Consider the following 12,300-nt stretch of genomic DNA (forward strand, 5'->3'; position numbering starts at 1 on the left):
AAACTCTCCAGCTAGGATTACCTAGCTATTCTAGGGGTTTTACTGCTGCCTCTCCCCACGGTGCCATAACAATGCTGAGAAGGCAATCTGTGTCTCATGTAGGATCTAGTCCGGGAACGCTCGTGATGCAGAGGAGGAAGTGGCTCTGCGCTGCTGCTTTCCCCAAGGCTTTTCCTCACCACTCAGGCCCACTATGGCAACAGCAGCAGCACCCAGAGCCATGGGCCCTTTCAGTTGCCACCGGAATGCTGCATAGCATGCTCCCAGGAGCTCTACGGGCAGTGCTTAGAGCTGGCTGCCTGGCCCGCTCCTTCTGCCTGAGGCTCTGCCCCTTCTGGTAGTACAGAGCTGCTGCCCCCAACTTGCCCAACAGCCCGGCATAGCTGTCAGCTCTCCTGCTGCCACTCTCATGGCAGTGGAGGGGCAATGCCTGGGAGCAGTAGGGAGCACAGAGCTACTTGTGCCCCTGGGAGTGGGGCACAGGGAAGCATCCTATCCCCACCCTCTCGTGCACAGACTCCACAGCTCTCTCCGTGACCTGGAAAAATCTTTAATCTGGCATACCCTGTTTCCCATGGTTGCCTGATTAAAAAGGTTAAAAAGTGAATTACCACACCATTACCAGAAGGAGCTTTAGCAAAAAACTCGGGAGGAAAAGCAAAACTAAGTATAAAGACACACCAAAAACTCCATTAAAAATGCAGAAAAGTCCAGTGTTTGTAGCTTGTTTCCAAGAAAAGAATGTTTTTATTACCCTGTTATCATTTTCTTTTCCTTGTTTACTTTCTGTCAAACCAAAGCCATTCAGGGCCATGAGACTATGTAATTGGCAAAGAAAACCATTCTGTGCAGGTGAAACAAAAATATACTAACACAAAAACAGTGAAGCCATGATATTTTAAGAGGCTAGAATTAGCCATTCTCTTATCAATTATTAGATTTAAACAATTAGCAAACAGTTGTGAATAATGTCACACTGAGTTAATTATCCCTAAGAAAGCTGGAAAAGAGATGATGCTCTGTCTTTCTGCAGTTTGGACACTAGAGGGAGCTGGTCTCTAACAAGGACGGTTTCCTTGTTTCAGAGTCTTTTGAGTTCCTTATGGAGATTCTTTGCCTTTCACAACTGTAGTTTGTGGTTAGAAGCTTTGTTTTCCGAAGGATAAGAACAAACTATGTATTGTGTGCTTCAGCTGTTTGGATCAAGAGCATATATAATTTAACCCCTTAGTTAAATGGTGCACCTACAATTGGACAATTTTTACAGATAACCTGACACAGAACAGGTCTGAGGGTAAAAATCTGATTAGTCATAAATTAACAAGAACTAAACAACATATACAGTTACTGTATTTTTCTTCTATAACAGGCATGCCCTTTTGTCATTGATATCTATGCAGAAAAATGCAAACCCAAAATTAAAGCTATTTATCTGGAGGCAGGCAGCAGGCAACTTAACAAAGCCATTTGCAAGTCTGTTGTTAACCAGGGAGATGCCAAAGTACTGGATAATGGTGAAAGTATAATTGTCTATACCTACAAAAGTGACACACGGATCACTTCTGTTATTGAAAATAAGGTATTTTCTGATATTTTTCTTATGCACATTGCACAAAAGAATTTTCATGCTAATGTACATCATTGTTACTTCTTCCTCATTAAGCTTGCTGATATATAGATTCTGTACCCACTTAATACAAAAAAATCCTCCTTTTTAAGGGACTGCTCCAAAGTCCACTGAAAACAATGGGAATTTGTCCATCTATTCCAATAGACATTGGATCAGGATGATGTAGGGCGCTTGCTTATTGTATTATTAGCTGAGTTCCTGTCTGTATTTACAAAGGCTCATGGCAAATGTGTAGTGTAAAAGATCAGCAACATTATGTCTGTATGATTAGAACTGATCAGGATTTTTTCAAATAAAGAGTTTTTGTCACTGGAAAATGCTGGTCAGTTCAAACCAAAACTGTGGATTGAAAACAGTCAGTTTCTACAAATTTATTTAGAAAACATGAGTACTAAGCATGAACAGTATGATATACACACGTTTTGGTTTTATGGGATTATTATGGGTGACATTTCAACTATTAACTTCTTTCTGTATCCTCTCACCCCTCAAGTGCATAGGACATCCATCAGTTTCCACCATTTATTTTGAATCTTGTTTTGTCTGTTCAGGTTTTTGAGTGGGATGTTGAAGTAATCCAAATTAATGAATGTAAACCCAGGCAAACATGTTCCGTAAAATGGAAGCAGAAATTCCAAATCCTTTTGCATGGGGCCTAATGCTAATTCTGTTCACAGTTTCCCTTATATTAGGATTTCTGAATAAGGAAATAGTATAGTTAGATGCTAAAATAAAGCTAGGTCCAATGTGCCAATTTTTTTAGAAGGGAACACTTATCAGGAAGGGATGGCTCAGAGATAGAACAGTAAATTAAAAATATCTAGACTCTCTAGATCCACAGGTTAAAGTCCTAGTAGGTCTCATTCAGCACTTCATCCTTCAGATGTAAATAAGTTAAATGTAGCTTGGGGATTTGTCAGAGATATTCTTAAATACCAATCACCAAATTCTCTTCTGGTTAGTGGAACTGTCACTTACAACAATGGAGATTTTGGCCCCACAAGCTTTTCTGCTCTGTACTGGACCTGTTTGTTGAACTTTCATGAACATTTTAGTATGATTTTTTTTTATTACAAAACACTGAGAAACATAATGGTTTCCAAAGAGTTTACTGTTAACCTTTCAAATCACAAATATGGGCATTAATTACAAGTATAATGGAAATAATGTTTTGTGATTTCTAAAGTAAATTATAAGCTAATTATAAGTAAGAGATTAATTGTCTGGCACTTTCCCGCAGTTAAGTGGAGTAAAAGGTCTTCCTCCCGTTCTTCTGTGGTCCATATAAGATTATCTGTCTCTGAACAAACAGCTCCAAAAGTTATAGAGACTAGGTGGAGCTCTGACTGTTACCTGCCCTTAAAGAAACTCTGTTATCAGATTATAGCCTATAACTTGAAGTAAAAATGTATTAAATATTATCTGCACCTGTTTCTATGTCCAAAAGTTATTCATCTTATAGATATTGTCTCTGTGAACCTTCTTCATCTTGCTTCCCATGTAGAACTATAGACATTTCCCAAAGAAAATATCAAGGCACAAAAATAATGAAAAGAAATACACAAAGTGATGTTTGTTTTTTGCAGCCTCTATTTTAAACATGATTATATTCACATTCTAAGCTACATAAACCTTTAGTACTGTGAGTATCATAGACTGCATTTCTGCAAATCTTTATCCGTATAGAGTCATAGCAAACCTTTAAGTTCAGGGGGGAGGCTGCTGTGTGAAATAATCATATTCCTATTTCATTTCACAATAAGAAGCATGATTGATGGGATTATTCGAAAAATTTTCAGCATTTCTGAGTGTTAAATCTAAATGTATCTAAATATGAGTGACAGTACACATTAGCATGTCTTTAATTTAAGTCTAGTCTGAAATAGCTGGTTTGATTGTTTTTCTAAGTTAGATCAGCTCGGTGTGAGTCCTGTCTGAGCTCATTTTGTACAGCAATAAGTAACAGGTTTAATATATCAATTCTGCATTGGGCCAATTAATGATTAGGCCCAGTTCATAGAGGCTTTGTAATTTGCTTGGTATCCATAGAGGAAAGAAGCTTGAAGCTTCTCCTTTTCTATAAGCTGGCCTATGTAGATTTTGACCATCTGTACTTTTCACTGTGGTGCAGAGATTACAAAAGAGGACAAGAGAGATGAGATCTTAAAATGTATGGGGCTATCTCTCTCCGATTCTCCCCATCTTCAGCCCAGTGGCCTGACAGCTCCATTCCAGTAATTCATTGCAAGTTGGCCTGGAGAATATGGCCTGTTCAGTCATACCCAAACCCTTGGTTGCTCAGATGTTCAAAACTCAGTGTCCTTATGCAGTGCCTTGACTGCCAAAAGTGACTGGGGGGAGGGGATATCACAGTCCATCCCTTGTGGAGTTGGACAGTCATTTAGCACTATCCATCTGCCCAGAGGTGGGCAGGCTTTGCAAACATTCCTGGTTTTAGAGCTAGATGATATCAAAGAACTACATGAGGTTCTGTGTTGTGATTGGGCCAGACTATCCATTTCTTAACCAGTTGGACTGTCTCCTTTCCTGTGTAATTACTGGGTCCTATTTCATTCTTAGAAGTGTGCACACAGCTGCAGCATGTGCCATGGACACATGTCCAAAGTCAAGATTTAGCTCATTATCTAATCTGTTTTAAGCACATTAATTTTGTAGATTTATTTAAGAATTATTTCATATGTAGGCTAGTTGTATTTTGGAAGAGAGTATTTGTAACAAATCCACAACCTGCGTATAATGGACACAGCTACATACATTTGTGTGTGTGTGTGTGTGTGTGTGTGTGTGTGTGTGTGTGTGTGAACACAACTACATACATTTGTGTGTGTGTGTGTGTGTGTCTTTCTCTCTTTTTGTGTGCATGCACACACACGGTCTCTCTCTCTCTCTCTCTCTCTCTCTCTCTCGCTTTTAAATCTTGCTTCTTCAGCTCCCAAACCAGACATCTACTACTTGAGATCTTCCATAGTATGTCTGATATCTTGGATATGGGGCTGACACCAGAGGGTTGCATTGTTACTCGTGCATGCTCAACAAGTACACTGTGCACCAAATTCTCTGCTGGTGTCAATTGGCAGAGCTTTAGTGAAGATAGAGGCTGTGCCAATTTACATTATCAGAGAATTGAGCACTGTGAGTGACATTTTCAAAAGCACTTGTGTCACATAGGAGTTCAAGTCTCATTGACTGTCAGAAAGAACTGAGCTCCTAAGTGATACCAGAGCTTCTGAAAACATTACCTCGCCTATTTAAAACTTTTCATCCCAGTTTCAGATGAAGCTACCAGAATATTTAAGTTGCTTTATAAGAAGCAGCCATTTAATTATGAAAACTAACGAGACCTCTAATATTTTCCACTTGCAGTCTGAAAACAAAGTGGTAATTCATGTCAACAATGAGCAGAGTAAGAACTGTGTAAATAATAGGGGACTCAACATTTTTGCTGTTGAAGTGGCACCAAAATCCATGATGGTAATGTTATTATTTCCATTATTTAAGATCTTAGTAAAAATGTCATATATGAGATCTTTAGAGTTTGTTTTTGCACATCTTTGTATATTAAAATTGAGTACGTGGATATGAAGCAAAAGGAGAAATGTCCATCTGCCTGAGAAATGTAGTTAAGATGAGGGACTGATTTTCAAAATTTTTCAAGGGCAGGTATTTCCTTGTGCAGAGGACCAGATAAATGTATAACTAGCCAGTTTTTGCCTCCATATGCTTTGCTTGCCCTTTTTCTATAATCATACTAGTTATGAACACCTTTCAGCATTCACTCCAATTTAAGCAAGCTCATACTGTCAATAGAAAGAGAGTTGTCATAGCAGATTGGTCACCAATCAGTAAATCTTGGAAATGCTAATGCAAATCCAACACATTTATTTTCAGAGCAGGAAACATCATGAAACATCAATTTTAATGACTATACCTCTTAAATGATTAGTGTAAATTAAATCATGTTTATTATGTGTCTTGTTGCAGTAGAGTGATGCATGTTCATTATACTACAGTAAACTTCTGATAATCCGGCACCTTTAGGACCCAGGGGGTGCCGGATTATCAGATATGCCGGACTATCAAAAGGGGGGCTATGAGGAGTCTTGGGTGGGGTGGGGGTGATGCCACCCCAGACTTCTCATAGCCCCCCCTTCCAATAGTCCGGCTCTGCCCCAGGCGTCCCCGATTCAGCCGCTGCTGGTCAGTTTCAGCAGCAGCTGAATCGGGGAAGCCAGGGGCAGAGCAGCTGGGGTGCTGCCGGGTTGGTCCCGTAGCGCTGCCCCTCGGGGCTGCGGGACCAACCCGGCAGCACCCCAGCTGCTCTTGGGGACGCCTGGAGCAGAGCAGCCGGAGTGCTGCCGGAGAGCTGCTCTGCCCCGGGCTTCCCGGAATCAGCCGCTGGTCATTTTCAGCAGTGGCTAAATAGGTGCGCCTGGGGACCAACCCCGATTCAGCCGCTGCTGAAACTGACCAGCAGCTGAATCGGGGAAGCCAGGGGCAGAGCAGCTGGGGTGCTGCTGGGTTGGTCCCATAGCGCTGCCCCTTGGCGCTGCGGGACCAAATGGGCAGCACTCCGGCTGCTCTGCTCCAGGCGTCCCCAAGAGCAGCTGGGGTGCTGCCAGGTTGGTCCCGCAGCCCCTAGGGGCAGCGCTACGGGACCAACTCGGCAGCACCCCAGCTGTTCTTCCCCTGGCTTCCCCGATTCAGCTGCTGGTCAGTTTCAGCAGCAGCTGAATCGGGGAAGTCGGGCGCAGAGCAGCTCCATTTGTCCAGCTGCCCCGAACACTTCCGGGTTCCTGATGGTGCCGGACCATCAGGAGTGCCGGAGCATTGGATGCTAGACTAATGGAGTTTTACTGTATTATGAAAGAGAGACAGTTAACCTAACATCTATAGACTGGAAATGATTAATGTTTATAATATTAGTGACGCCTTAGATTATTAAAAATCAAAAACTTAAAAAATCCATTTTACTTATAATTATTTGTGTGATTTGTTTGCTTAGCTTGGACAATTAATGCAAATGAAGGCAGTTTCACTTTCGTGTAAAATCAATTTACTGTTGCAGTGTTTGGATTTCAGACATCTGCAGTGGCACATCTGTTTCTTTTCATTGTCATTATTTTTATTAAGTTTGCTTTTTAAAAAAAGGAGCTGTTAGACATTTTGATTTTGGATCAAATTTAAGTTTTCTCTTCATCCAATGCATTCCAGTAACCATGAAACACAGACTTAGCGTGACCTTTTACTAGTCACACACAAAAATACATCTATATAATGTATGTTATGGGCAATATAACTTCCCACAGGCTGAATTTTTTTTAAAAAAGCATAATTTATGGACAGTATTTAGATAAATGGTAATTCTATTGTCTGACTCCCATTCCAGAAATTGTACTATATTTAGTAAACGTTGCATTAAATGAGGATACAAATAAAAAAATCAATATGTATTTTGATAAGTCTTGTATTTCTTTCCAAGTCATTCATTTATGAAGCAAACCTACTTTATAAAGTGCTAAAAGTACAGCGATTCTCTTTCAAATGCAGCTCATTCAGGTGAAATAATTCTGTATGTCTTCATTATCCAACCTATGGCCCTAATCCTGCCATGTACAAATGGCCTGTTGCACTTGCTCGTAGCCACATTTAAATTGATGCAGTATCATGGGAGTGTAGGATCAGGACTATTCCAAAACTGTTGCAGATACCTTTAACCAGCCAGAGGAGGTTCCAGGCCACAAGGTGTTCTATTTGGCTCCTTTTTGTGCTGGAATCAATTAGAATTGTGGGCTGACAGCCCTTCCCTGGATTTTACCAATAATATAGTTATATGCTGTAATAATACCTGTTATTACATAATTTGAATTTTGCACCAGCTAACTTTTCCAGTATGTGTCCTAGAAATAAAAAGGGTAGTATCATTTAGATGACTTTTTAAATAAAAAATGTACATCAGTGTAGGAATTAAGGAAAGAGTAGTAAATAAAGATAGTTCATTATATTTTCCTCTTTTTACATGCAGATTTGTCAGCATGTGATGCCTCTGAACGAGCAAGAAGAATGGATATATAACTGTGTGCATTCTCTCTTTCCTTAAATATCATGTTTAGAAGACAGTTCTCTCTCGGAGCTACTAAAACAAGAACTAAATCAGGATTGTCCTGTGATTTATAGAAAATTGATTAATATTGCACACTTCAAAACTAAGACTGATACAGATCATTTATTTGATCCCAGAGCTTCAGCTATTGAAGCCAATGAATCATGAGGGCTGAATTCAGTCTTGTCGAGTTCCTCATGGCGGATTCCCTAACATGGCTGGTAGGGTTGAAAGAAGTATCAACCAGGTCCTCCACCTGCAGCAGGATCACAAACATATACGCTTTTTACATAGAATGAATCATTTATGCTTTCAGTGTATCCCAGAGAACCAGCGTGGTACACCCTCTTTCGCATCCTTAGCTCATCTTGTGTAGAATGATAGACAAGAGTCATTTATCTGGCATGGAAGTGCAAGTTATCATTTCTCAGCTTTGCCTAACAAATGTCAAGGCTTCCTCGGCCAGCAGTCTTTCCTGTAGCCTTCTTTGCAACTGCTTGTCCCTCTGACTGCTCGCTCCTTTTTAGATAGCCCACCACTCTCTCGAACTCCTCTTGTCATAAACTGAGTGCATATCTCTCCTCTTTACCTCACCCCAATACACCACCTCAAATTTTGATATTACTTTTGACTCCTCTCCTCTTTTAGATCTAGGTTTTTGGCCTATCCAATTTCTTCTTCTTCCATATCTCTTAAAATCTGTCCTTTCCTCTCCATCACTGCCACTGTGTTACAAATCTGACCCTCTGTTATCTTTTACCCAGAGCAGTGTAACTTCCCTCGCCACGCTTCTCTCCTTTCCACTGTCTCCAGAAATAACGCTCCCTTAATGGGCTTCCACGCTTTATCCAGTTCAGACTCCTTGTGCTCCACTTTGAGTTGTGCCTCTGCACTCCTGACTACATCTCTGCTCTGATACCCTCCTGTACTTCTTTTCATGCTCTCTGTTCAGTGTTTTTCTTCTCAGTGCTTGCTTTTTCTGCTTCTTCCAATATTGACTTCATGCCTTTTTTCATGCTTCAGTCTGTGTAGGACCGCACTACACAGACTATACCAATATAGCTGTGTAACCTTTGTTGTGCCAGTATAAGCCTGTGGTGTAGATGCAGTTTACACTAACAGAAGAGATTTTTCCATCCAAACTCCACTTCCCCAGTTGAGGGTAGCTGCGTCAATGGAAGCACTCTTTATTAATGTTAGCCGTGTCTACACTGGGGGTTAGGCCCATCTCGCTCCAAGACCTCCAGACAGACTTTTTATTATGAAGAACATTTATTTCCTAACAGAACCAGTGCTTAGTTATTGCAATGCTGTCTCTCTCTGAAAAATTGCTAGTGTGGTGAGTGAGCCATAATGGAGGAATGTTGAAAGTTTTATGGAATTATGTAATCGTGTATTCCTTTCTCGCTTCCTTCGCTACAACCCTCTTGACCTTGTTATGCAGCTGGCCAACATAGCTGTGTTGAGCTACCTTTTAAGTGTAGACCAGGCCTGTGTTTAAAATTGCTTCTGCTTTTCTATGTATGCCTAATTCCATCCCTTTGCTCCTTAAAGCTTACTATTATGTTGACCTCTTCCCACATGCACCTGATCCTTATTTGTATGTGTTTTGTTTAGTTGACATGATCAGACACTTCTTGAGGCTGGTCCTTATTTTCCTACGAATCTGTAAAAAGTCACTAGCACCACAAACACCATAATCCAGATTTCTATTTTTGGTGCTGTATACTTCAGAATTAAAATACTACACCTTTTTACATTTGTGGTGGTGTTTCTCTGTTTTGGTGTGTATAAAGTAGATTCCATGCTACAAATACTGCTATCCCCAGTAATAAGAAGAGAAGATTACAGAATATCTTATATAAAATATTGGCGCCAAGCCACTGTCTTCAGTTGATTTCATCTGCTTTAGTATTTATGCTTGGAAATATTGAAAAGGAGCCATTCTTTACAATTACAGTATGCTGGACATGAAAATGGGGATGGCAATAATTAGAAGTGGACAGGAAGTGTAACTGACAAGTTGATAAGGTAATTGAGCCCTGTGGGCTCTTACTACATTTAAAATGCAGAGTCATAACAGGGTTAGCTCTCGGGGTTGGTGTGAGCCAGGACTGAACAATCCCAGCTTACTCCGGGATGGTGCAGCTCTGCCCGCTTGCACCTCCACCCCCCACAGTGGAGACAGTGCTGGGGGGAACCAGATCCAGCTTTTAAGCCAGCTCCCCTCAGCATCGGCTCCTGCTTCCCCCACCCTTGGTGCCTCTGACACAGAGGCACCAAGGCAGGGGGGGAAGCGAGTAGTCAACTCAACTACCCCCTTACGCCCCTAATCTATACTACAAATGTATGAAGAATCTACATCCCTGAGCGACATAACTGTACCAACCCTAGTCTCTCTGTAGACTTCTCCCACCAGCATAGCTACCGCCTCTTAGGGAGGTGAGTGAACTATGTGGATGGGAAAGCTCTCTCCCATTGACATAAGAGCATCTTCACTTAAGTACTATAGCAATGCAACTGTACCAATGTAGCCTTTTAAGTGTAGATCTACCCTTTGTCTTCGAAATGTAGAGCTGGGGCCTATGGTTTTATTTTCCAATCCATCAGAGATGTGATTATTTCCTGTTAGTGTTTGTTGCTGTCAGTGTTTGACTCAGACACTAAGCCTGGAAGGTCGGCTTCAGGTATGCAACTCCAGCTACATAGAATACATAGCTGGAGTCGGCTTACCGTAAGCCAGTGGTCTCCCACCTTCTTACACCCAAGATCACTTTTTAAATGTCAGGGCAAGCCAGGATCTATCCCCTCCCTTCTCTGAGACACCATCCTTTCCTTAAGGCCTTACTCTATCCAGACCTTTCTGCAGACTGCCAGTTGCTAATGGAAACTCACTGTTAATTACATAATTATTACTCACGAGCCATTTTGCTAGTGCTGCAGCTGGGGAGAACAGTTTCATTTAAATGATTAAACAGATTAAACATTTTAACTTTCTCATGTTAGTTTATCAAACTTCATTTTAAATAAAATAAAACATTATAACCAACACAAAAGGTTTCAATGTTTTCTTTATGGAAGCGGTGGGGAACCTTTTTTGGATCTGGGGCCACTGACTCACAGAGAAATTAGCTGGGGACCACACAAGTGAGAAGCAAAAAAACTTCTCCCAAAACCTGCACTGATGTGGCCCCCAACTGAAACACCTCACTCTTCTGGCACTCCAGCCCCCATGGGGTGAGTGGACGGGACAGAGAGGATTGAGGTTCAGGGCTTCCTATAAGCCAGATTTACTTTTCTGGGGTTCCAGAGTTAGTGGATTTTGTGGCCCCTCTTAGACCCTGGGGTGGGAACAAAAATGAGGAGCTCAGTGCGCGGGACAGGACTGCCAGTGATTGGGATAAGGATGCAGGATCTGGGTGGGAGGTGGGGTGCAGGATGGGGTGATGAGGGCAGGGTCTAGAAGGGAGCGTGGTAGTAGGAAAGGATGTGGAGTAGGGGGACAAGAGGGAGTTTGGGGGTGGGAAGGAGTTGAAGTAACAGAGAAAAGGTGAGAGGGTGAGAATGCAGCAAAATAGCTAGTTGGGGAGGGAGGCAAAGAAGTGTGACGTGCCAGTTAATTATGTAATTAACAGTGAGGGGGGAAGCCCCGAGCCTCCCCGCCAGACCCACCCTGTGGGGAAGAAGCGGAGCCAGAAGCAGATCTGCATGTTGTCACTCCTCCTCTCCCATCCCCTGGGTGGGAAAACAGCGGCGCACAGATGTGCTGCCTGGTGGCTTGCCCCGCTCCTCCCATTAGCCAGAGTTGCGGCCAATGGGAGCAGCAGGTGGCCGAGCCTGAGACACAGTGCCTGGGAGTAGGGTGGGTCACGAAAGCAAGTAAGTGCCCACCCCACCCCTTCACACCCAGACCCTACACCCCAGCCTGCTCCTGCATCCTATCCTCTGGTCAGACACCCTCCCCTAAGCCTGATCCTGCACCCTCCCCCTGGTCAGACACCCTACTCCCCCTTGCTCCTGCACCCTCCCTTCTGGCCACATACTGCACCTTCCCTTGCTCTTGCCGCTTCCCCCTTGGCCAGACACCCTACTTACAGCCTGCTCCTGCACCCTACCTCCCACCCAGACTTCAGTCCCTCACCCTCTCCTGCACCCCACCTCCCAGCCAGATCCTACACCCCCATCCCTATCCCACTCGCAGACAGTCCTGTCCCACACACTAAACCCCTCATTTTTGTTCCCACCCTAGAGCCTGGGGGGTCCACAAAATCCACTAACCCCGGAACTCCAGAAAAGTAAATCTGGCCCCTGGGAAGCTCTGAATCTCAGTTCTCCTTGTCCCTCCTCTTTGCCCCATGGGGCTGGAGCGCCAGAGGAGCGAAATGTGTCAGTTGGGGGCCACATCAGTGAGGATTGGGGGGTTTTGGAGGGGTTTTTTGCTTCTCACTTCTGTGGTCTCCAAGGGTACGTCTAGACTACATGCCTCTGTCACCAGAGGCATGTAGATTAGACTACTCAGCATAGGAAAATGAAGTGGCGATTTAAATAA

The 12,300-nt window shown here is 42.8% G+C and overlaps 1 protein-coding gene across 4 annotated transcripts in view; it reads left to right on the top strand.

Moving 5' to 3' along the window:
* Positions 1 to 10,807, top strand: part of EFCAB7 (EF-hand calcium binding domain 7) — a 44,310-nt gene extending 33,503 nt beyond the window's left edge. For 3 of the 4 annotated variants that reach the window (XM_075936151.2, XM_075936148.2, XM_075936149.2), the window contains 3 exons: positions 1,370 to 1,579; positions 5,015 to 5,122; positions 7,674 to 10,807. In XM_075936151.2, coding sequence (XP_075792266.2) covers positions 1,370 to 1,579; positions 5,015 to 5,122; positions 7,674 to 7,748 — 393 coding nt within the window. In that variant the 3' untranslated portion in view covers positions 7,749 to 10,807. Of the gene's footprint in view, positions 1 to 1,369; positions 1,580 to 5,014; positions 5,123 to 7,673 lie in introns of those variants that run through there. The other variant, XR_012905899.2, reaches the window with a different exon arrangement.
* Positions 10,808 to 12,300: the final 1,493 nt, after the last annotated feature.

The sequence above is a fragment of the Pelodiscus sinensis genome, chromosome 9 (assembly GCF_052426305.1).
Source record: "Pelodiscus sinensis isolate ZL-2025 chromosome 9, ASM5242630v1, whole genome shotgun sequence".
Lineage (NCBI taxonomy): Eukaryota > Metazoa > Chordata > Testudines > Trionychidae > Pelodiscus > Pelodiscus sinensis.